The 25,871-nt window shown below is 42.2% G+C and overlaps 2 protein-coding genes across 2 annotated transcripts; one reads left to right on the top strand and one right to left on the bottom strand.

Moving 5' to 3' along the window:
* Positions 1 to 1,019: 1,019 nt before the first annotated feature.
* On the bottom strand, positions 1,020 to 3,823 carry LOC119720169 (nedd8-conjugating enzyme UbcE2M-like). Its single transcript, XM_038189774.1, has 2 exons — positions 3,244 to 3,823; positions 1,020 to 2,697 (listed from the first exon to the last, which is right to left on the bottom strand). The coding sequence occupies exons 1-2, from the start codon at positions 3,442 to 3,444 to the stop codon at positions 2,158 to 2,160; spliced, it is 741 nt and encodes a 246-aa protein (XP_038045702.1). The 5' UTR covers positions 3,445 to 3,823; the 3' UTR covers positions 1,020 to 2,157.
* Positions 3,824 to 3,958: 135 nt separating this feature from the next.
* LOC119731621 (zinc finger protein 850-like) lies at positions 3,959 to 17,756 on the top strand. The gene is made up of 5 exons (XM_038204855.1): positions 3,959 to 4,219; positions 6,801 to 6,994; positions 8,783 to 10,298; positions 15,097 to 15,166; positions 15,401 to 17,756. Exons 3-5 carry the CDS (start codon positions 8,919 to 8,921, stop codon positions 16,780 to 16,782), a joined length of 2,832 nt encoding a protein of 943 aa, XP_038060783.1. The 5' UTR covers positions 3,959 to 4,219; positions 6,801 to 6,994; positions 8,783 to 8,918; the 3' UTR covers positions 16,783 to 17,756.
* The last annotated feature ends 8,115 nt before the right edge of the window (positions 17,757 to 25,871 follow it).

The raw sequence follows: 25,871 nt of genomic DNA, 5'->3' as shown, positions 1-25,871 counted from the left end.
GGTGTGGAACCCGACTATTCCCTGGCTCTGCACTTTTGTCAACCACGGGTTGCAAAACTATGGAAGGTCCAACGCTGCAAAAATGAAGACGAGTTACTACAGATAACCAAAATATTATTTGATTCTTGGAAATACAACATTGTCAACAAAGCTAAAACATATTTCCTAAACATGCCTTTTTACTATGTATTGAGGGCGTTATGAGGACGTTTTTGTGGAAGAATAACGGCCAACCACGGCTTCAATTTATGCGCTTACGGCATATGGCGCCAATGTTTACAAACAAAAGAAAGGTCTTCTTTCTGTATTTGTTTTGTAAATACAATTTATGTTTTATAAATTTTTCCTAAAATATAAATACATGTTTGTAATTAAGAATATATTTTAAGAACATTGGTATTGCATTTATAGGTAAAATTTTGGGATTGATTGACAAACTTAAGGACGTGATTTGGGCCAAATTTTCGGCTATCCAAGCAAGGCACATGCAAGGGGTGGCATGGGTGGCTTGTGCGAAAGCGCTCGCCTCTCACCAAGGTGACCACGGTTCGAATCCTGGCCGCGGATCGCGTGTGAGTAGAGTTGTGCGTTGCCGTTGGTTCTCTCCTGTGCCACGAGGGTTTTTCTCCCGTTTTAGTAACTAGCTGTAAAAATGCCGATGTTTTTCTTTTGTTGCCTGAATTCCAGGTAAAGCCTTCAATTTCCACATTTTTTTCGGCTGCTGGTTAAAGTTCATGCATCAAAGGATACGATCCCAGTGAAAGTACATGTATGTCATTTTTTTAGGATGCACGCCTTTCAAAACACAACTTAAAGGCGAGTGCGCAGAAATAGGAGCGTGTAGCTTTAGGAGGTCTGACAATATTTGACAGAAAACATAACACATTTTGAAAGAAAATTGTCCCCCTTGGACTTCTCGTTGTTGCACTCTATAATAAGCTTCAGTCACTTCTTCGTATTTCGAGTAACCCAAAATGCAATGAACTTCAAAACAAAAAACAAATATCTGAAACGGTCACTTTTCATTTGAAAGTAAACAGTTTATTGAATGGATATGTTAAACATGACTGTTCTCAGAAACCACTGACAAAATCATATACAATCAATATTGTTCAAATAAATAAATTTTGTTTGTTTCCTACTTTATATTTTGTTGTGTAAACCGAGTTTCTAATGAGTTAGAAAATTAAAATTGCCAATTCTCATTATCAAAAGATGTTGTGTTTGTTTCCTCAAAAATTTCTTTTATGAGAAGCAGGTGGTTCTCATTAAAGTAAAGTGGCATTACCATGGCATTACTTTGCAGATGATTTCTGCACCAGCTCACGCTTCTTGAAAATGTATGATGCTTGCTGTTCATTGTAAGTATATTTAATTAACACTTAATAATTTTGCTTGTTATCACATTTTGAAAGTACATGTACTGAAATAAATGGATACTTGAACTGAAGTGAGTTGGTTCAAATCAATCTACTCCTTTTAAAATGTACATGTGAACAGAAACTCTTCATAGTTTGACATTTTGGTTTCTTTAGTACATAACATGAGAAAAAGGTAGATCAAACATCCCATGACATTATATTTCACCAATTCTGACTTTAGGCAGTATGTAAAGCTTAAGATGTAATAATAAAGCACAGTTCATTTTGGGATAATCAACGTCAAACTGCGGTACTCATCAACCATTACATGCATTCGTGAGATAGAATTTACATTACATGCATACAATAAATAAGGCATTTGACCAACGGAAAATATTTAAAGGGCTTTGGTCCATGCCCACTAACTCTTATAATATTTAGTTCACCTTTATCCCACCCACGCCTTTCACCAAATCAAAACCCTTTGTCATTTGGCTCTTTTTCATTTGGATCTAAAGGTAATCGTGTGTTCTCTGGACCCTTAACTGGGAGGGTCTTGACAAAAGGCTCCAAAGCCCCGCCCTCATCGGTCATGTGAGGTCTGCACCTTCATTGGTGATAACATCACCATCATTAACCCTACTCTGATCTTTGGTGACAGTACTCTTGGCCCCCTCTTTACTACAACTCCGACTTTCGTGGCCCCATTCTCATCTGACGACAGCCTCATTACATACACTCTAGTCACACCCTGATCTGTGGTGACATCTTTCTCTTAGTCCCTATGATAACTGCCTCACCCATTTTTAGCCTCACCGTCATCTGTAGTAACATCCCCCCTTTCCTTAACTCTGCCTTCATCTATGATTAAAACCCCGCCTTCCTTTGTCTTGCCCGCATCTGTGATGACATTTTTGTCGCCAGCATTTTTCTCCCCACCCACATCATCTGCGACAACGACCCCATCCTCCTTAACCCCGACCTCATCTTTAGTGATAGCCCCGCCCTCCCCTCTCACCACCCTGTTCCTCTCGAAGTAAAAACCCTCCAACATCCCACCATCCAGGGAACACTTCACATTGTTCTCAAACTCCTCCTCATCCATGCAGGGGTTGAAGAGCACACTCAGGGGATCCTCCAGGTTTGGGTTGTGCATCAGGAACAGGATTCCTTGGACCACGTCCTCCAAGGTCATGGACCCAGACCAATGTTCATCGTCGAGCATGTTCAGACATATGTCCCCGCTACATTGCACGTTGTCGATGTTAGGGTGGTACACGAAAGTCTTGCAGTACACATCAGGTGCCCGATCTGGATATCGGCTGCTGCAATGAATCTGCAAATGAAGTAAAAAACAAAAACAAAAACATAAAAAAAATGCTGTAAAATGATCAATCACTGATTTAAATTTTGACAGAACTGTACATCAAGCCTGTCCTCACAGACAACTTGGTATATGGTAAGATAATTGATCCGGCAATAGGTGGGCATCAAGGCCAAGTACAATAATTAATAACCGGCATCTTGTCCCTGCCCACTTCCTTTTTCCTCTGCCTCCGTATTTTAAAGAGGTTGTGGAATGCTCGAAAACATTTCCGTCAGTTTTCGGGTATATGTAGCCTGGTGTGATGAAATTAAAAACGACTATTGTGTCTGTCATGAAACGAGTACAAAAGGTACTTTTGAGAGCTGTTTTTCAGGTCCTGTTTCGACCCGAACGTGCAATTTGTGTAAAAGTCGTCGTTGGGGGCAGCAAACAAAACATAGTAAATCGTGACGTAATAAACAGGACTCCCGATGTAGCTGCGTAGTATAAACATGGAGGAATAAACGAGTTCACCCCACCACTAAAATTCAGTGATTTTAAATTTCCTTTTCTTACCGAGAAGATGAACTCTCCATCCTTGTACAGCCCGCTATCTGGGATGACAGACACGGAGATGCCTTTCTTGAGGTCCGTCTCGTCCCATCCGACCAAGCGGGCCTGACCGCCCGACACACCGGCGATGTTCTTCATCAGACGGTGGAAGTCCTTGGCCAGCCTCCGGCCGGCCTGGCCCTTCCCCCTTCCTTCAATGGCCATGGTGACGACGATTGCTTGCACTTCAAAGCCAAATCTTCTTAAAATGAAGCTTGCAATTTCAACTTCGTAACTTACTTCTTCCTCAGTTGATCAAATTTGAACTTCGCTGCTAGTGCTAAAGCGAAATCCGGTTCCTCGGTTTCTGAACAAAGTCAGCCGGGTTCGTCTAGCAAAATCTCCCTACCGCCCCAGTTCGGCATCTTATTCTCACAAGTATTTCGCTCTATGCCATGATTTCTGTAGTGTATGAGTACGAGTATGACATGTTCTTGCATAGTGACCGGCGTTTATATAGCAAGCGCGTGAAAAAAACATATTGCACCACCACGAGCCAACATGTGTTTACAAATTTCAGGTTTATTTTGGGGAGACACGCATGACGTCAGTGAATTACATCATTCTCTGGCCCAAAATAAAATGCTGAATAAACACAAGTTTTATTGTATCTGTTTTGTAAGTACAATTTATGTTTTATATTTTTTTCCTAAATACAGTGTATAAATATGTATTTGTACATTAAAGTATATATTTTAAGAGCATTTTTATTTTATTTATACGCCAAATTTTGGGATTCAAATTAAATCTACTTAAGATTGATTGACAAAGGACGTGATGGAGATCAACGACCTCAGCTCATCACTGCCTCAGCGCTCCGCGCCGTACGTACATGTGTACGTACGTACGTATTTCATGTATTTCCATGTATTCTGCATCATGTATGTCATTTGCATATGTGGCTCGACTAGCAATATTTGTGCCCAACAAAGTGTTGCAAGTATGTTGCTAGGATGATCCTAGCGTTATGGTTTATGCAATTGGGATGAGCATTTTTTTTAGGTAGGCCTAGTGGTAGCTCTACTGAGTGGAGCGCTGAATTACGGGTACCCCTCCATACTAGCTAGTATGGAGGGGTACCCGTAATTCAGCGCTCCACTCAGTAGAGCTAGCCTAGTGGATATTTTGCCGGAGGTAACGCCGGCAAACTAACGTTTAGGCCTACTAAAGGTTTGCCGGCGGCAATCTATATCAACAGAGGGCGCTGTACTCTTTAAGACGGGGCTGAATTATAATATGTATTAAATTCCCACCAAAGTTGTGTAGCACAATCGGTGCAGTGGATAAGCAATTGCTCTAGCGAGTGGGATGTCCCGAGTTCGAATCCTGATCCTCGCCACATTTTTAAGGGTTTTTTTTCCATCCCCAAATAAATAAGAATATTCTTCTTTTTATTATTTTAACATGTCTCAAACATTTTATTGCAGAGTACTATTACATATTCTTTTTCAGATTTGTGGCTCTGGATGATTTTTTTTAAAAGGGAAATAAAGTCCGAAATTATAAAATGGTCTGAATCCCATCTTGTGAATACGAGGTCACAACGATATTATTGGCATGGAGCCAGACTAAAATTTGTCGCCGGAAAATTTTTTTAAGTACAAAAAAACAGTAACTGCGCATGTTCAGTGCATATCCGGCATACTAACGTTTACTGAAGGTTTGCCGTCTCCGGCAAAATATCCACTGCCTTTTTTTTATCGTCAGACCCCCCAAAAAAAATCACGGAAAAAATGACAAGGATAAGTTTTGACGCACTCGCAAGTCGCATTCAATTTGCGTTGGACAACGCTCGCGGATTGCAAGGGTTTAATATCTGCGTCAATTATGGTGACTTGACGATATAGCTCCATGCTCCATGCATGATCTCGTTTCGGTTTGGATAGGGCATTAGGCGGGGAAAAGGACCATTCCCATATCTGGCCTAGTAGACCCACTTAGTTTGGCCTTGAGTAACTGAGTCCAGCTTAACAAACTCACATCACTTCACATGTGTAATCAGCAGAGTTGTAACAAGTCACTGATTTTTGTGACTCGAGTCGAGTCGAGTCATTTTAAAGAAGTGACTCGAGTCGAGTCGAGTCATTAGTCAACAAGGTCGAGTCGAGTCGAGTCGAGTCACAGAGTGTGGTCGAGTCGAGTCGAGTCGAGTCAAGTATTTTAGCTCGAGTCAATTCGAGTCACAAATATTTGAACACTAAATTACAATAAAAAGCAACAAACACAAGAGAGAAAGAATACAATGCACCAGTCTATTACGGAAATCCAAAGACATAAAGTATGCTGTACGGTACCCAACCAACAGTTTCCATTGCTAGCTCACGTCACAGATAAGAAGATGTGAAACTTCGGTCTTATAACTGGTTTGGCTTCGGGTCTGGATTTTGTTGTTCGCTGATCGCTGACAACATTAAAACCTAATTGCATTATACAAAACTGTTTCTGATTATTTAAAGGTGGGCCCGTCCGTATCCATTTGTTTGTGTGAAATCGGGACATGAATTTAGCCAGCGTTCCACCAAGAACTTCAAAACGCCCGAAACCAATGATGAAACCACGGATTGAGAAATGCGTTTTAAGTCTGGTTCCGGGTTTAGCATTACATGCTATAGCCCACAAGGTGGGAGTCCGCGACACGGTGTATGCTTGTTGTTTCATTATGGAGGAAGGAAACAGACTGCCGCTGTATATAAACTTACATTATTCACGAACATTAACGTGACGTGAACAAAAACTGGCAACGCGAACGGTAAGTCATTGCAAATGTTTTTTGCAAGTAAGTTTTGCTTTTATCTTGGGACTCGAGTCTTATTAGCCTTCCTCGAGTCGAGTCGAGTCATTCTGATGAGGGACTCGAGTCGAGTCGAGTCATTTGCTCGCAGTGACTCGAGTCGAGTCGAGTCATTTACCCGTCGGGACTCGAGTCGAGTCGAGTCGCCAAAAAATGTGACTCGAGTCGGACTCGAGTCGAGTCATTGACTCGAGTCATTACAACTCTGGTAATTAGTAATGCTGGAGACATAACTATGGCATTAGAGTGTGGTCGTAAGATAGTTATGTCTCCAGCGTTACATGTGAATTCCTGATGAGCTTGTTAAGCTGGAGTTACTCAAGCCATGGAGGAAGCTAAGACCCACCATATGACTGGGGCCCTAGAACTTAAGTTATAGTAGAACTCCTTTTTTGACATTTAGGATGTGGTCTGTCGTACAAGCAGACCACATCCCAAATGTCAAAAAAGGAGTTCTAACTAATAGCGCCCCGGTTAGTGGATCTAGCCTAGTCCCACACTCACCCTGTTTATATAGGGATAGAAAAGAAGTCAGATAGATAGAAGGGAGCACGTGCGCTGGATCATCAGTCATGTATACTGAGCACAGAGCCAACGAGCTCCAGAGATCGAGCTGGCTATAACCGTAAAACTTGATGAACTAATTCCAAATGTGTAGTTAAGCAGCATTTTGAAGTGCATACATGTAGTTAACTACATGTTCAAATTTTGTTTGTGTTTTCACTGACAGTAAAGCCCTGCCTGGAATCTGAAGATTTGGATCAATCCAGGGGAGACTTGAAGAGGGAAGCATCCAGCCCTGGTGATGATGCTTGCATAGTCTGTGACATTCTGTGAGGACCGCTCATTGCTGAATTCGATGCAATATTTAGTTGGCCATCAGGAACAAGTATTGCCAAAAAATGAACACAAATGTACATGAAGGTGAGAAACCATTCATTTCTGATACCTGTGGTAAAGCTTTTACAGGACTACATGACAGGATTCACACCGGTGAGAAACCATTTGTTTGTGCAACCTGTGGTAAAAAAATTAAAATAATCTTGCTGATCGTTTTCCATCGTATCAACAATCTCGAAGTGCTTTACAATTATTACCCCGTTTATCAGGCCATGGGACCACGCGGCAGCCAATTTCAGCACTCAATCGGTCCTCGACCCTCACAGGTACCCATCTGTACTCCTGTGTGGAGAGAGGCAATTGTAGTTAAGTGTCTTGCCCAAGGGCACAAACACCATGTTCCTGGCCGGGTTCGAACCCACGCACCTTCGTACACGAGTCAAACACCGTAACCACTGGACCATGGCGTTCTTACATGTATTGGTTTGCCCAGTTTTTTTCCCATATGACACCCATGGGCCAGCCCTATTTTGCCCACAGGGGCTTGCCCAGGTTTTTCCAATCATGATATCACATGGGGTTGCCTAGTTGTTACCCATATGTCGCCTTAGAATATGGGCTACCTGTATTCAACCCACATGGGCTTACCAAGGTTTTTCCCACATCATATACATACCCCAGCCGGTATTCTGCATCTGCCCACTGGCTTTCCCAGGTTACTCCCATGTGACACCCATGGGTTAACCCATTGTTTGGCCCATATGAGCTTGCCCAGGTTTTTTTCCAAATATGACACCCATATGGGCCAAACAATGGGTTAACCCATATGGGTGTCACATGGGGAAAACCTGGGCAAGCAAGTGGGCAGATGCAGAATATGGGAAGCCCAGTTAGACCCCCGCATGGGATGATAACCCATATGGGTCCCTTATCAAATAGTTAGTGTTAATAGCCCATGCCCAGGTTTTCCAGCTTCTTCCCATATGGGCCCCACATGGGCTTGGTACATGTACCTGGGACTGAGGGATGTACCTGGGACTGAGCCATACAGTGGAAAGTATGTGCTATAGCAACAAGAGTGCTGGCCAGCCTGAGTAATGTGGTTACCCTTAAGACATGGAAGATAGGAGCTCTGGTAGTTGTGGCCATGAAATTATTAAGTTAAGTTTCCCCTGTAGGTTGGTAAATGTAGTTTGCCATTAGTTTTAAAGTGATGTTTCTTCTGAGGTTTGACAGTAGTGGCCTTACTGATTTAATGCGTTCTTATCGAGCAAACTGACTTTACCTTAGTTTGTTACATTGCTTGTTTATAATGATGTTTGAATAAATACTTTCACATAATTTGGCAAAGTGATCAGGGCCCAATTTCATGGAACCCGTAACGATTAGAGAGAAATCGCCGCTAACTATAGCGGAAAATTCCGCGCTAACGGTTAGTGTATTTCACGGGTTAGCAAGGAATTTTGGATTGTGTGCATGCGTACTTCCCGTTACAAAGGATTCTGTGCTTACAAGGTTAGCGCAGAATTTTTGTGATTGCTCGGTTTGCATAAAATTGCGGGCGGTTAACACAAAATTCGGCGTTAAGGATTTCATGAAATTGGGCCCAGACCTACTCACAACAGTCTTCTCTTTGTCCTTAACGTTACCACTTGACAGCTGGGTAACTTGGTTCTTGGTTTCTTGGTTGGTTCTTCTCCTAAATACTCCACGTGGGAGTTTATACAGGAGGCTAGAAACACCGAGGCAAACCCCTTCTCTTAGCGATAAGTGTTTACTGGGTTCTTTTACGTGCATTTATACATCACACGATAAACAATGATAAACATAAACTCACTAACTAAGTTACATTTGTTTGTGCTTTTAACACAGCCTCCAGCTAGGTGACAACACTGACAGCAAAGTCCTGTCTGGAATTTGAAGATTTGGATCAATCAAGGGGAGACTTGAAGAGGGTAGCATCCAGCCCTGGTGATGATGCTTACATAGTAGCATTCTGTAGAGACAGATGGTTACATCATTAATGCAGTATTCAGTCGACAACCAAGACAAGCACTTCAGAAAAATGGACACGAAAGGACCTGAGCTCATCTGTCACCAGGATGTCCACAATGGTGAGAAACCATTCGTTTGTGTGACTTGTGGTAAAGCCTTTACTCAGCGAGGCAGTCTCAACAAACATCAGAAGGTGCACACTGGTGAGAAACCCTTCGTGTGTGCAATCTGTGGTAAAGCCTTTACTCAACTAAGTGCTCTTAAACAACACATCAGGGTTCACACCGGTGAGAAACCATTTGTCTGTTTGACCTGTGGTAAAACCTTTACTCAGCGAGGTCATCTTAACCGACACGAGAGTGTTCACACTGGTGAGAAACCATTTGTTTGTGAGACTTGTGGTAAAGCCTTTACTTGCCAAAGTAGTCTATGCGTGCATGAAAGGATGCACACCGGTGAGAAACCATTCGTGTGTGCAATCTGCGGTAAAGCCTATACGCAACTAGGTACTCTGAAACTACACAACAGAGTTCACACTGGTGAGAAACTATTTGTTTGTGGGACTTGCGGCCGAGCTTGTACACAGCTAAGTGATCTTCGCAAACATGAGAGAATTCACACTGGCGAGAAACCATTCGTTTGTACAACCTGTGGTAAAGCTTTTGCGGCAGTAAGTAGTCTTGGGGTACATGAGAGGATTCACACCGGTGAGAAACCGTTTGTTTGTGAGACCTGCGGTGAAGCCTTTACTCAGCGAGGTAATCTCAAAAAACATCAGACGGTGCACACTGGTGAGAAACCCTTCGTTTGTGATACCTGTGGTAAAGCTTTTACTCAACGATCTGATCTATGTAATCATGAGAGGGTTCACACAAGTGAGAAACCATTCCATTGTGAGATCTGTGGTAGAGCCTTTAAAGCACAGAGAGATTTACGTAAACATGAATTGATACACACAGGTGAGAAACCATTCGTTTGTAAAACCTGTGGAAAAGCCTTTACTCGGCAGTCTAATCTAATCAGACATAACAGTGTCCACACAGGTGAGAAACCATTTGTTTGTGAGACCTGTGGTAAAGCCTTTTCTGAGCAGACTGATCTACGCAGACATCACAGTGTGCACACTGGTGAGAACCCAATCACTTGTGCAACCTGTGGAAAAAGTTTTACCAAGCAAAATGCTCTATCAAGACATGACAGGGTTCACACAGGTGAGAAACCATTTGTTTGTGAGACTTGTGGTAAAGCATTTGCTCAGCGAGGTCATCTTAAACGACATGAGAGGAGGCACACTGGTGAGAAAGCATATGTTTGTGAGACCTGTGGTAAAGCCTTTACTGAGCGAGGTACTCTTAGCCAACATGAGAGTGTGCACACTGGTGAGAAACGTTTTTGAGACCTGTGGTAAAGCTTTTACTTTGCAAAGTGTTCTAAACAGACTTGTGACAGGGTTTAAACGAGCGAGACCGAGACCATTCATTGTGAGACCTTGTGTAAATCTTCCTCAACCAAAGTCGTGCTCCCGTTGGACTTTTTTGGGTTTACTTATGACTTTCCTGTAGAATGACAACTTTAAGGCCAATGGGAACAGTAGGTAAAATAACCTTCCTGTCACTGGGGGGGGGGGGGGGGGGGGGGGCTTTAGCCCCCCAAAATTTTGTCTAGCCCCCCCCCCCAAAAAAAAATTCCATATAAACAAAAATGCACCAACCAAATGTAAGAATGTGACGTACACGCGAACGGGTCTCCCCCTAAATAGTCGTGAGATGGGTACATTTTGTACACTATTAGTTAATATAGTGTGCATGATTCTAGGATTTTATCAGCGCTCCCCATTGAAAATATGGCACGAGCCCCCCCCCCCCACCCCATCCCACCCCACCCCACCCCACCTATATTAATTTTGTGAGGTCTTAAGTGTCCGGAGAAAATAACGGGTGTACATATCTGCACGCCTCCCAGAAAAAAATCTGGATCCATCATCCATCCCAGTGCTAGCCCCCTAAAATATTGGCTCTAGAACCGCGCCTAACAAAACAATTGTTGACTGCGCAATTGTTGACTGCACAATTGTCGGGGCGCATAATGCACCCCTCGGGTGTTCAAAATGATATCCCACATCACAGCAGTCAACAAGTGTTAAGAGTTACTAAAAAAAATCCAAGTGGGAACACACAGTAGACTTACGCAAAGGAATGTGGAATGTTTCGGCATGGCTGGCAAATGAGCTGCATGGTCAGGAAAGAGTTTCACTGCACTGATTAAATGTGTTACTTGAAAAGTAGGTTCCAACCATTTATCCTTTTGACCTATTCTGACAATAATTATAACAAATCAATTGTTGACTCTTGTGATTTGGGACACGATGTTTTTAACCCTCTCGGGACGCAGCAACCTCGGCGAAGCGCCCTGATGTGGGGGGTAACGGTTACAAACGTCGTATCCCACATCACATCAGTCAACAACTGTTAAATGTAACCTTCATTTTAATAGTGCTGTGTAATTTTAGTTCAACTCAAGATTTCATACGTGGTGTTATCATGGGATCGTACATGTATTGGTCATTGATTGCGAAGACATTGGTTTACTCTAACATGCAAATGAGTAGCAAGCCCAGTGTAGTAAAAGTTGCTATACATTGTAGGGCTACTGTTTAAATTAAGTTACACATTCAGGCAAATTCCATTTCCATTTGTCTTGTAAAATACGACATGATTTAGCAAGACTCCAGCAATTTCGTTAAATGTGACGTGCCATAGCATAATGAGGAATAACCCCCATCTCTGACTTTCAAGTTATATACCATGCACATCATGTTAGAGCACAAATCATTAGTTTTCTGTAGCTGAATTTATTCCAAAGATATGTCGCAGGAACTTCAACAGTGTCCCGCCAATCTTCGCTAACCGCATTTCGAGAAAAACGGTTTTGACAAAAAATACGCATTGCGCCGTCAGTGGCAGTGACAAACGTTCTTCAGTTTTTTCCACTTTTGGGGGTATTTTATTTCCCAGCAAAATATTGTGAATCTTAACTACTCACAAAATATATACAAAACAACCAATATCAATTTTGACATGATTTTTCTACTACATGTACATGTACATGTATATCCGACTTCAGGCGTCGATTACTCAAAACAAGGTTTTGGGGGACTTTCCTTATTTTGCCTCAGTAGGTCATGTGTATTTTTTCCTCAAATGTGTTTTGTTCTATTTAACAATTTACACTGTACTTTAGCTTAGTTTGTGACCAGCTTTTGTGATAAGGCGAACAATGTGTAGGGATGCCCTGGTTTTACTTAATTTATAATATATATTTCATGATTATATTACATGTACGTAATGAATTTCTTGCCAGCTTTGTTATCTTATTAGTCCAAGCTTAACCAAAAATTGGCTAAGCACAGCATAACATTTCCAATGGGAATTTTTGTTTGAGAACTATATTTAACAGAATAGTGCATGTGCATGCTTGTAGCAGAATAGTTTGCCCTACAGTCTATAGCTACAATGTATTTGACTCCTGGTTTTCGAAAAATTAAATCTTCGTAAATTAAAAGAAAAAAAACACAACAACATATGTTTCAGAGTGTGGTTTTCAAGTGAGTACCGTACTTATTGGGGCGCTATTTCTAATTAATTATAAAGAATCCCATACTGCTTTGTCGTGGATTTTCTCATCCCTGATCAAAATCTGGAAAGTTAAATTGGAGGATTTGGTAGATTTAATCCAACTAAAAATTTTTGTAAAGTTTGGTGGTGTAACCACAGGCTTCAAAATTGGACTGCAACATTATGACTGAGAACCAGAACAAATTAGGTTCAACACAGCTACACTCTGAATGACCATGTACATGTATGTGTATTGAAAACAATTGAAGAGTTTCATCTTTCTCACAAATTCAAATGGGACTACCAATAATGATTTCATTGCTAAGAAAGCTAATTAAGTGCTGAGGAATTGGTAAGAAGGAATTTCGAAAAGTTCTCCAAATTGTCAAAATAATTAGCATAACTTGCTCTTCTTGGTCGTCCATGTCTCGAGGATATGCATTGACTCTCTACCATTTTTTCGAGACAAAATATATCAACCATCAGTTTGAGATGCATGGTCCAGACTCAAAGAGGCCATGGGCGTCGCAAGGGGGGGGGGGGAAAGGGGGGGCACTTGCCCCCCCCCCCCCCGGAAAAGCAAAAAAAAAAGGAAGAAAAAAAAGAAAAGAAAAAGAGACGCGAAGACAAAGTGGTGAAAATTTAATGTGTTGGGGGGGGGGGCAAAATGTCCGTGCCCCCCTCTAAAACTGATCAATCGAGAATGTTTTGAGAAATACAAGCATTTTTTGGCAAAAATTTTTTTTGCCCCCCTCTAGAAAAAATCCTGGCGACGCCCATGAAAGAGGCGTACATGTACAGCACCTTTTGTTTTTAATAATAACACCATACATGTAGGTACAGCGTGACTGATATGATCACCAAATTCGGATGGAATACTTTACGACAGACACGTGAAGTAGCTAGATTGTATGAAGAAAACACATAGGCTGTTCCGAAATAATTACCCTGAGTCATACGTCAGCGCCAACAAGGACATGAACATCTTCATCCCTTAAAAATGCGTTAAAGAGCCATTTTCCCTTGAAATTACAGTTAACTAAATTTTCACTGATTATTTAACATATTAAGCCAGATTATGAGTCCGTGAAAATACTCTTAAGAAAGTCCTTTCTTTACGCATAGAGATAGATACCCATGTACCGTTATGTACACGTATAACCAATGATAATCCTCAGTGGCCAGGGTCATTGAAAAAACCGTAAAAAATACCCTTACAGGATTAGTCCTACATGTATATAAGCCCCATGTAAATGTCCGTGAAACATCTCTTAAAGATCCTTTTCACGGAGAAATGGACTTTTAGTGAAAGTTTAAGGGATCCTGTTCATAGTACAGATCCACAACTGCACATTTACATGTACTATAAAAATCGACCCTATGGGAAGACAGATGCATGTACAGGTATGCATTCCTACATGTACACAGAATGTGTAGGGACTGCAACAGCTGTTCGTTTATTATCAAGGTCTAATTTTAAGACAGATTTCATCAGGTAAGCCCAAAAGGGACCATAAATCACTTCAAAATACTGTAACGTTGGTGATGGTCCGCCGGCGGAGGGTGCCATCTCGGACCCATGATGCAACCATAGCGTTGGGACCTGTGCTGCCAGGGAGACCCATTGCCTGACTGCGCAGACTTGGTAGTGTGACATTTTTGAATAACTCATCTTTGTCAAGAGTTGTATAAAAGAGAGAGCCTCGTGTAAGAAACTGGCCGGAAAAAATAAGGTAGAACCCCAAACCCTGAGGAATACCGTCCGTGGTTTCCTTCATCTGGCGTGTGAAAACCCAGGATCTGGTCAATGTTCATGGTGGCAGCAGTGGGATGTCCGACGGAGGAAAAACAGGCAGAATTTTGAGTTTTTCCGCCATACATACACTGGGTCGCGTTAGTCTGGCATCCAACTTACCAAGCGGCGAACGGGTACGCAGGCTGGATCAGGGCCTCGCAGAGCATAGGCCAACTTAGTGAGATGGCCAGCAAAACGTTTGTCACTTTGAATAACTGGGAGTTGGAATTTTTCAGGGTTATGTGGAGGCAGGGCCTACATATGCTAGGTCCCACCAGGAACCACCACGCACTGTACACGGCAGCATGGCAGATGCTCCTTTCCACTCGAAATGTCGGGCTGTGCCTGTTGATGCGGCAGTGAAGGGGCTTCGTTTCGGGACCCCATGGGATGATTTTGCCATTACGCCTATTGCCAAGTCCCATGGGAATCGCCCCGCGCTGTACACGGCGGTTGAACAGATGACCGGTTCCGTGTGGAACACTGCCGATTTCAGCCTTTGGATGCAGCAGGGGTGGAGCTTCATCCGGAGATCTCTCTCCTTCACCAACACAAGTGCCAGGGCCCACGATTGGAACAGCCCCATGACACACACTGTTTTTGTGACCTGTAGTAAAAGCTTTATTGGCCTTTGCAACCTGCCGTCTACAAGTGGTATGACACGACAAACAGATTGTACATGTTGCTGGGTCCAATACCAAATGTGTAGTAAAGCTGTATTTTGAAGCTTGTAGTAAACTTGGTATGTTTCATTTTGCTTGTGTTTTCAACACACCCTGCAGGTGACAACACAGACTGCGGCATCCAAACTGGAATCTGATTTTGGATCAGTCAAGGAGAGACGTCAGGACGGTAGCATCCAGCCCTGCGTGATATGCTTTTTTAGTCGGCAGCATTCTGTAGAGTCGGATGTCTACAGCATTGGATGCTATATTTAGTCGACCATAAAGATATCCGCTCCAGGAAAATGAACACAAAGGGATTTGAGCTGATTTGTTACCAGAGGGTGCACAACGGTGAGAGCTCATTGGTTTTGTGCAACCTGTGGAAAAGCATTTAATTCACAAAGTAATCTACACACCCATTGAAGGATGCACGCGGGAAAGAAACCATCCATTCGTGTGACCTGTGGCAAAGTCTTGGCTTACCAAACTAAGCGACAGGAACACGACAGGGTCCACACGGTCGAGAAACCATGCGTTTGTTCAACATGTGGTAAAGCCTTTACTCATCCAAGTGGTCTTCGCAAACATGAGCGGATTCACACTGGTGAGAAGCCATTTGTTTGTGCAACCTGTGGAAAAGCCTTTACTGTACATAGTAGTCTTCAACGACATGACAAAGTTCACACTGGTGAGAAACTATTTACTTGTGCAACCTGTGGTAAAGCCTTTACCCAACAAAGTAGTCTTCAACAACATGAAAGGATTCACACCGGTGAGAAACCATTTATTTGTGTAGCCTGTGGAAAAGCCTTTAATTTAAAAAGTACTCTACACAGACATGAAAGGATGCACGCGGGTGAGAAACCATTCGTTTGTTTGACCTGTGGCAAAGCCTTTGCTTACCAAGCTAAACTACAGGAACATGACAGGGTTCACACTGGTGAGAAACCATTTGTTTGTTCAACCTGTGGTAAAGCCTTTACTAGCAGAAGTGGTCTTTACCAACATGAGCGGATTCATACTGATGAAAAGCCATTTGTTTGTGCAACCTGTGGAAAAGCCTTTTCTTGCCCAGGATCTCTTTGCGTACATAAAAGGGTGCACACAGGTGAGAAACCATTCGTTTGCACATCCTGTGGTAAAGACTTTACTGTACAAAGTAGTCTTCAACAACATGAAAGGATTCACACAGGTGAGAAACCATTTGTTTGTGCAACCTGTGGTAAAGCCTTTACTGTACAAAGTAGTCTTCAACAACATGAAAGGATACACACTGGTGAGAAACCATTCGTTTGCACATCCTGTGGTAAAGCCTTTACCGCACAAAGTAGTCTTAAACAACATGAAAGGATTCACACTGGTGAGAAACCATTTGTTTGTGCAACCTGTGGTAAAGCCTTTACTTCTCATAGTAATCTATGCGCACATGAAAGGATTCACACTGGTGAGAAACCATTCATTTGCGTGACCTGTGGCAAAGCCTTTGTTCACCAAGCTAAACTACAGGAACATGACAGGGTTCACACTGGTGAGAAACCATTTGACTGTACAGCCTGTGGTAAAGCCTTTACCCATCGAAGTGGTCTTCGCCAACATGAGCGGATTCACACTGGTGAGAAGCCATTTGTTTGTTCAACCTGTGGTAAAGCCTTTACTCATCTAAGTGGTCTTCGCCAACACGAGAGGATTCACACTACTGATGAGAAGCCATTTATTTGTGAGACTTGTGGCAAAGCTTTTACTCAGCAAACCAGTCTCAACAAACATGGCAGGGTTCACACTGGAAAGACCATTCATTTGTGAGACCCGCTGTAAAAACGTTTTTCGTCAACCAAGTTGTGCGAAGACACATAAACGGGTCCACATTGCACCCGGTGACGATAAGCTACAATATGGATTTTGCAAACATTGCCAGGATGCTTAAACCTTTTACTAATTATTTCTACTCAGCTGAATGACGATTAGAAACTTGTTCCGACACACCTACATTGTATGTTCTGACACCCCTATGTTCCGACTGCACATACATGTATTCCTTTCCAAAACCCTAACCCTAACCGGGAGTAGCATAATCTTACGTGCGGGTTGTCAGAACATGGGTGTCGGAACATACCGGTAGGGGCGTTGGAACATAGATGTAGAGCAGTCACTATTTGAGTATAACTTCAGTCCTGGTGGTGACTGCTCTATGTTCCGACACCACTATGTTCCGACAACCTAGATTGTGTTACTCCCGGTTAGGGTTAGTTTTAGGGTTAGGGTTAGGGAATATGTGCAGTCGGAACATAGGGGTGTCGGAACATAGAGGTGTAACCGTCCTGGTAGATACATGTATTGTTTTTGTGTTTTTTATTCTTACGATCTTGTTTTACTCTGGCTCCCTTGACATTCTTCACCAAATCCTCCGTGCACATACATTGCACATGTGCGTAGCTAGGGTGAAACTTCTAGGTAGCACCTGGGCTGTATCAACTTTACTGAATCCTTGTATTGGGAGATAAAGAGTTGAAAAGAAACAATATTGCAACTTATTTCTTGTAGGCTGACGTAATCAGTTTTAAAGTGTTAATGTGTAAAGTTAAGATTTGTTGTTCTACTTGTCAATTTTCTTAATTGTTGCCAAGTGTTCTGTGTTTGTATCACAGATTTGATATCCCAGTCTTGAATAGTCTTGATCTTAATTTTATTTTAGCTAACAGCAATATATTCGATGGGATTGAGTATTTAATATGTATGCCACTTGTTGGCTGTTTTGGCACCTTTGCACAAACACCCTCCGTTTTCGTTAAGATTTTGTTTCCTTTCTTTTCTTTTTCAGTCATTTGCCAAAATTTGTACACGTGTTTTGGCCCCGGCACTTTGGGCACTAAAATCAATCCGATTGTCTTCATACTTGGCACACACATGGACCAGCACCTGCCAATCAAACAGTGCTGTATAAGTTTTGTTCAATTGAACTTGGGCCACACTCACCTTTGATGTCACCAATTTCATGCCTATTCAATGCTTAATCCAGATTCAGCATGTCCAGGTGAGAGTGGCCCAAGTGAAATTTACACCCTTTCACTGAATTGATTGTATTTCTGGCTTTAGGGACCCAAATGGAATTGGGTAAAAAAGGAGTGTGTTGAGAAATAGTCAGGCTTTAAAGCAATGTACATAATTTTGTTGAAGAAAATAAACAAACAACTTTAATTCTTTGTTTTCTGATTGTTGCACTTTTTTTGGCACACTCTGGTATACAAATATACGTACATGTAACATGGTTAAGTGGGTAGTCGATATTGCATTGTTAGTCATTGTAGCTCCCGAGGTAACGGAAGTTGACAAAAAAGTTCCCTTTGTGAATGTACATGTAGCTCGCCTTGGAAGGAAACTAGTTTGTCAACTTCTAATATCAACTGTCCACCCAAAATAACCATGTTATATTTGTCTCATGCTATACAGTCAAACGCCTTTACAACAAGGTCCTAATTGGGACTTTACAAATTACCTTGTTATAACAGGTAGCTTGTATTAACAGTAATGGAAAACAAAGAACAACAAAGACTTGGGACATAAAGTTTGTTTGTTATAAGCAGGATTTTGTAAACAGATCTCTTCTTCGCAAACATTCCATCTTATAATAGATCTCTTCTTATCAGGGTTCGACTGTACATTGTACATGTACCTCATACATTTTTTTGAGAATCTGAAACTTGTCCTGCTCACCAGAAGAATATTGCTCAACCTCAGAAAAATTCAATTCTATTTGCAATTTACAGTACATGTAACTCCCAAGAGTTTCTACCGCATTGTGGACAATTCTTTTTTTTAAGCATCTTTATCGTCACAATATTCTCCAGTTGGGCATCATTGAGCTCATGAAAATGCTAATTAACATAAACATACATAAACAAAAATGTGCTACCATCTTTTCAAGTGAAGGTACACTATAGTATACAACGAGGTTCGGGCATGGCTACGACACTCGTGCGATAGTTCCACAATATCTTCGTAAAGCGCATGCCTAGTGGACTATTGTACGGGTAACATCTTCCAAAGTCTACTACGCATACCCATGCTTATTTGACCTGTGCATGAACACTCGCATGCGCTGCTTGCGCACTTGGTAAACAGCAAATAGTGGCTGGCACGTGTGTACATGTGTACATACTATAACTGAATGGACAATGGACATGTGAGAATTCGGCTCTCGATCATGTATGTATGAGGTATACATGTAGTAAGAAGAGATGACAACCCCATTGAGTGTCCTTTTGTATTATTATTATTAGTATTATTTCTTTTTGGTTATTATACAGAGGTACCATTTAAATATACTTGATAGGGTGTCACTAAAAAAAATAAACTGATGAATGTGCGAATGGGAATAAACAAACGAGTAGTGAGCAAATCTTTCTCACAAGTTCACAAGTGTTTTCAAGAAAAACATTGTTTGGGTTCACAAAGTGAACACAGCAAACCTTTAAACTGAACAGTGTCTTTCTGAAATGACGACACAGCAACAGAACCCAGTTGTCCGGAACTGAATGGATATAATGTCCAGTTTTAAATGTTTTAATGCCAATATTTTAACCACTCCAACATAACTACACAAAATCAAATTGCATGTTTTGTAGGAATTTGTCGGAATTTGTCAGAGTGAGCACTGGGTTTGAGTGAGTATGAGTGAGTATGTGTTTAGATTCCAACAGTTTTATAGAGTTTACCATGGAAATAATTTATGAAAATTAATAGGACTGCAGCAAACCTAACTATACAAATGAAAAAAAAAAACAATTAATGAAGCGTGATGTGCGAACTTAACACGTTCTTCTTCAGAGGAAAAATACTTCCTCCAGTACCTCAAGCAGCAACACGCCAGCATCAGCTTCACCGTGGAACAGGAACGAGGGGCACCATACTATTCCTTGAGGTCAAGAACCCAGATGGCAGCCAGAGACACAGCATCTACAGGAAACCAACCCAAACCCACCGCTATCTCCACCAACGGTCATGCTATCACCCCGGCATTAAGTCATCAGTCAACAGGACCCTACAAAGAGCCTTCGATGTCTGTTACCAAGACAACCCCAAGCATGAACTCGAGCACATCCAGGCTTCACAACAACGGAATGGCTACAAAACCAACTGCATCAAGATCAGCAAACCTGACCAACGGGTTCCTCTATCCAAGGTCCTTCCACTGTATCTCCCTCAGTCACTCTTCACTACATAGGTCCAGCCTCTCATCACTGTCAACACAACCTCCGAGAAGCCAGTGTCAGGTTGTTCCACTCATCAGGCAACAAGCTCCAAGGCACCCTTCACGCCCACAAGGACAAGCGGGACTCTTACTCCAAGCTGATGTAGTCTACCGAATTCCATGTGAATTCGACAGTCTACATACATGTACATCAGGGAAACTGGTCGGAAACTTTCCATCAAAATCATTTAATGATCACTCATTACTCACTGCTCCGTCGACCCAAGTGGCTGCTTGAGACGAATGCAATGACGCACACGCCAAACATTCGACTTCTCATGCAGCTAGCGAGCTCATCCGTTGTCTCAACCCCTGTATCATCCTTCACCGTCATGACCATGGTCTTGATTGGCCTCCCTCTGCTTGGTTTCCCGTGCTTTGGTTCCCACAGTATCACCCGACTTGCTGGCAGCCCAGAGTACTGTAGCAACTAGTGCCCAGCAGGCTGAGACCTTTGGCAGGTTGCCATAGAGCTCATTGTTTGTCATATTATGGGTCTTCCAGCTGACGTACATGTACTGTGCCATCCTGAGCATCCAGGTGTCGCACCCATCAAGTGACTTGGTCTGGGCTACCTTGAAAGAAGAATCGTCTCATCCGCTTGGGAGTATCAATTAACCCCTCTTTAATTTGACTTCCTTTGACTTCCTTTGACCGTCCTTACCATGCATGGTCTTGATTGGCCTCCCTCTGCTTGGTTTCCCGTGCTTAGGTTCCCAAAGTATCGCCCGACTTGGTGGCAACCAGGGTGTTTAATTGTCTGTAGCAGTGCCCAGCAGTCTCAGACATTTTGACTTTATACCTTTGCCGCCCGAGACCTTTGGCAGGTTGCTGTAGAGCTCGGTGTTTGAAATTGTAATATGGGCCTTCCAGCTGACGTTCTGCGCCATCCTGAGCATCCGGGTGTAGCACCCATCGAGTGACTTGGTCTGGGCTACCTTGAGAGAAGAATCGTCTCATCCCCTTGGGAGTATCAATTAACCCCTCTTTAATTTGACTTTGAATGTAAAAAATATGCTCTCAATAGTGAGATACGGTAGCTACTTCTGTCCAAAAGTGAGGTGGAATAAGTCTCTGTACTGCCGACGTCACACTTTGTTACATTTGTGTGCTTTAGGGGAGCCTGTGGGGGACAACCTATACGTTTCGTAGCCCCATAGAAAAGCGCACAGGTGAAATGTGATGTCATCAGTACAGAGATTTATCATGGTGGAAAAAAACCAAGCATGTGTTTGCACTGTTCTTAGTTAGAAGAGAATTGAGGAGGGTAACATCCAGGCCTGGTGATGATGCTTCCATAGTCGGAAGTATTCGGCACAGACATCTAGTCCGGCGCACTGGAGTTCATGCACATATTCAGTCGGTTATATAGATTCACTGAGCGGGGAAGGAGCTGAGCTGATGTGTTCCTACATGTGAGAAACCATTCCTTTGAGCATGCTGTGGTGAAGCCTTTTTAGAAGAGTAATCTACACAATCGTGATAGGATACACACTTGTGAAGCCTTCTCAAAACTATGTACTGTAACAGTATTCTTCACCGGCACAACAGTTTTCACACTGGTGCGGAACCATTTGTTTTGTATGAAGTGTGGCAAAGCCTTTACTTTTCCAGAGTACTTTACGAGCACCTACAGATGCACAAGAGGGACAAACCACTCATTTGTGCAACTTGTGGTGAAGCGTTTACCTTACAACATGAACTACGAAAACATGAAAGGCCACACAGGAGAAAAGGAGAAAAGGAGAAAGCGTTTTGTTTTGTGTATTTCGAGAATCTTGTTACTGTCATTTACAAGGAAAAGTTTCTCACGTTTTACAGTCACTTCGCCCATTTTCCACTTCCCACAACCGATTCGCCCATAACCACTTCGCCCATTTGCCACTTCGCCCACTGGGGTCCGCTCATACATGTATAATAGTCCGACGCCTTATAGGTCCGACGCCTCATAAGTCCGACAGAATTGCACCCCCTAATAAAATAATTAAAGGCCCACAAGTCAGACGCCTCATAGGTCTGACGCCTCATAAGTCCGACGCCTCATAGGTCCAACAGCCTCATAAGTCCGACAAATTAAACGCCTCGTTTTTTTCCGAAGACTGACTTGTGAGGCGACGGACTTATGAGGCGTCGGACCTATGAGGCGGAATAAATAAATTATGCCTCATAAGTCCGATGCCTCATCCGTCCCTAATTTCGGACTTATAGGCGTCGGACCTATGAGGCGTCGGACTTATGATACGGCCCCTGCCCACTACCATTTCGCTGAAGTGTCACTTCGCCCATTTACCACTTCGCCCAAGTATCACTTCGCCCAAGTATCACTTCGCCCATTTACTACTAAGCCTATTTACCGCCTCGCCCACCCCCATGTTCGTACGTACGTACGTACGTACGACCGACGTACGTGGGTACACTGAACTAATTCAAGTGAGAATTTCTACGCGAGTCATTAGCATTAAAAGTGCCCCCGCAATAATTTAATTTTTGTTTGAGAAATCCCGGTGGTGTTGGCTTGCATGATCAGCTGTAGCCTTATCATGACGTGGCGCATTTCATTTTTTTTTTTATCTGGGACCCACTTTTGTCATGTCCCCGCTTTAACCCTAACTCTCTAGGGGGTGTGCAACATCATATTGAAATTGGAGGATTCAAGACTGTTAGGGATAGACATGATAACATCTATGATTCATTATGGATGTACTCATTAAAGTATCCCTTCTCATGTGAAGCAAACCACACACCCATTACCCTTACAAAATTTTATGAAGTGATCTGAACCGTCTTCCTGAAGTGCAAAAGGCTAAAGTTCATCCAACAGGAGCAGGAGAAAATTGTCTCCCAGACCCAAAAATGTAGGCCGTATTTATTGCTTACAGACATAATTTTACCGATCAAAATGAAAGCATAGGGTGTAACCCTCGGTAGTTCCGTCCCGCTCCGTCTAAAGACACAAATACCTCTACCAGTGACTTCATCCATCCAGTTATAATGTCGTCATACGTATACTACACGTCACCTATCCTTTGCTGCTCCATGCCCTGTCGTGCTCTATCTTCTGCCATTGTCCCTTCCGTCACGGTATGCCCTCTCCTTTTGTCTCACCCCACTTAAAACAATTCAGCACGAATTGATAAAAAAAAAATCTTTTAAAAGTTTAATTGGGTTGATCCAGGTTTGGGTCAAGGGAGGGGTTTATAAAGTGACTGAAGTCCATGAGTGTTCAAACCATACACTGCATGTACAATGTACTGTAGTTCATAATTATATACAACCAAATATTTATCATCACATCGATGTTTAAGAATGTTGTCCCACTCCACTCCATCATTATGCATTATAGTTCGACGAAGACTATTCATGTGTTGCTTTTTTTAAATCATTACAATAAGTTTGAATATGCCGCATGTGTTAAAAAGAGCTTGCAGAGGGCGCTGTTTTGTTCTTGCAGTCTAGTGCAGTTTTAGGCGATCTACGTACATTCCATGCAATCTGTGCGTGCACTCATCATGGCCCGTCTTACCTGATTAGTGATATCGCCATAGAATGGCTTCTCAACCAGTAAATATTAATGGTTTGAGCTAGCCCTTTTGCCGAAATTATGTAAGTTCTATGATGACTTACATCATAAATGTAAGTATGACAACAATGACATCGATGATTGTAGCCCCATAAATGTGGCCTATTTACTAGCTGGAGTTACCCAGCCCTGAGTTTTATCATTACAACCCAATGATAAAACTCAGGGCTGGGTAACTCCAGCTACCTATTTACCATGTTTACTGGACTGCCTCCGTAAAACATAGGCCACACATCCACATGTACAAAAACGTGTCGCACTTTGCCAAATTTTGATTTTTACATTTAGACTTAGTTTGTAGGATTTTTTTGCTTTATAAGCATACTCACCCTCTTTATAGGCTACTCAGAAAGTGCTGCCTTTTTCAGATGTCTAATTTTTGTGAAATTTCATGTTGAAATTTTGATATGCAAACGTGTAAAAATGAATCTGGAAATTTCACGAAAAATATACATCTGAAAAAGGCAGCACTTTCTGATTAGCCTATAAAGAGGGTGAGTATGCTTCTAAAGCAAAAAAACCTACAAACTAAGCCTTAATGTGAAAATCTAAATTTGGCAAAGTCGACACGTTTTTTGTACATGTGGATGTGTGGCCTATGTTTACGTAGGCAGTCCAGTAAATAGGCCACATTTATGGGGCTACCCCTACCCCTCCCCGGGCTGAACCACCTAACATTGCTTAAGATGTGGGGATTGTCACTTTTAAAGTGACAAAATCCCCACCCCTCGGGCAAAATTTAAGTGACAATTCCCGACCATGCCCCGACATTCATACGTGGGGCACACTAGTGATTGCCTTTCCAGTTAGTATGCCAAGAAGGGGGGGGGGATTTGATAGGCGCATAATAGCTTAGGCAATGTAGACTATGATGATGAATACATGTCCATGTACATGCGTACAGTGTTGGTACCAGCTGGGTCATGTGGGTAGACACCATCATCAGCTCGTGCAGTATGGAGGGAGTATGCTGTGTTTTACATCATGATAAGTGGCTGTTGTTTATGGCATCGTAATGTGATTTTCATCTGCTATCATTATGGCATGAGCTGTTTCATGGATAGCCAGCTTTGTTTGGGGTCGCGTGATAATTTCAAGGGATTAAACAATAGAAATATGTCCCGTCATCAGATCTGATCATGTTCAGGTTATGGCATTATGCGACATGTATTTCCCCCTCTTAAAAATGGTTGCCCCTCAGGCCCCCACCCCCCTCCCCCTGGAAATTTGGCTAATGGAGAATAACACAGTCCTTTAACTTTAAGTAACCATGATAAGCAGGTTTAATAACAGAAAGTACCCTTTTTTTACAAATGTTTTTCAAGTGTCAAGGAGGGTTAAAACAAATTGTAAGATGTCTTTTCTTATTTGTTTAATGTGAAGTTTCTTTAAACTTCCCTGGTACTGGTATACTTCACCTTGACCAATTTTAACCCAAGTACTAACAGCATGGCTCAGAATGCATGTTTCCATAAGAGGGTTAAAAAGATGTCTTTTCTTATTTGCTTCAGGTGAGGTTTCATTTGATTCATTGGGGATGTGCCATTGCAGATTATGCAACACCTGAATAAATCCCCGTCATCTGATTGGTGAATTGTAAATCACGTGACATATTATTATTCGGTATAATGCACGGTGCAACCATGCGTTATACCCATGCGTTATACCATTTCACTTTGCGCTTGTTCCATGACGCTACAGCGTTGGGTTCAAACATTTTCGTGAAGGGGTAGTTCAACATCTTTAAATCAAAATAAATTGTAGTTTATAATTTACCAATCAAATGACGAGAATTTATTCAAGTGTTGTATAAAACAAATAACGAATGTTTATGAGTGCAATGGTAAGAATAATTTCATTCGGTGACAGATTGAATGTTCTATTCCACTCGGCTTCGCCTCGTGGAATAGAACATTCAATCTGTCACCTCATGAAATTATTCTTACCATTGCACTCATAAACATTCGTTATTTGTATACTATCGCCTGCTGTGCGTGCGAGTGGCCCACTATAGATTAAATCATGCAGCATTGAGAAGTACCCGATGCACACCAAACACACTGC

This window comes from Patiria miniata, unplaced genomic scaffold (genome assembly GCF_015706575.1).
Source record: "Patiria miniata isolate m_02_andy unplaced genomic scaffold, ASM1570657v1 HiC_scaffold_1, whole genome shotgun sequence".
Lineage (NCBI taxonomy): Eukaryota > Metazoa > Echinodermata > Asteroidea > Valvatida > Asterinidae > Patiria > Patiria miniata.
The sequence above is the reverse complement of the archived record's forward strand: the minus strand, read 5'-3'. Positions and strand labels throughout refer to the sequence as shown.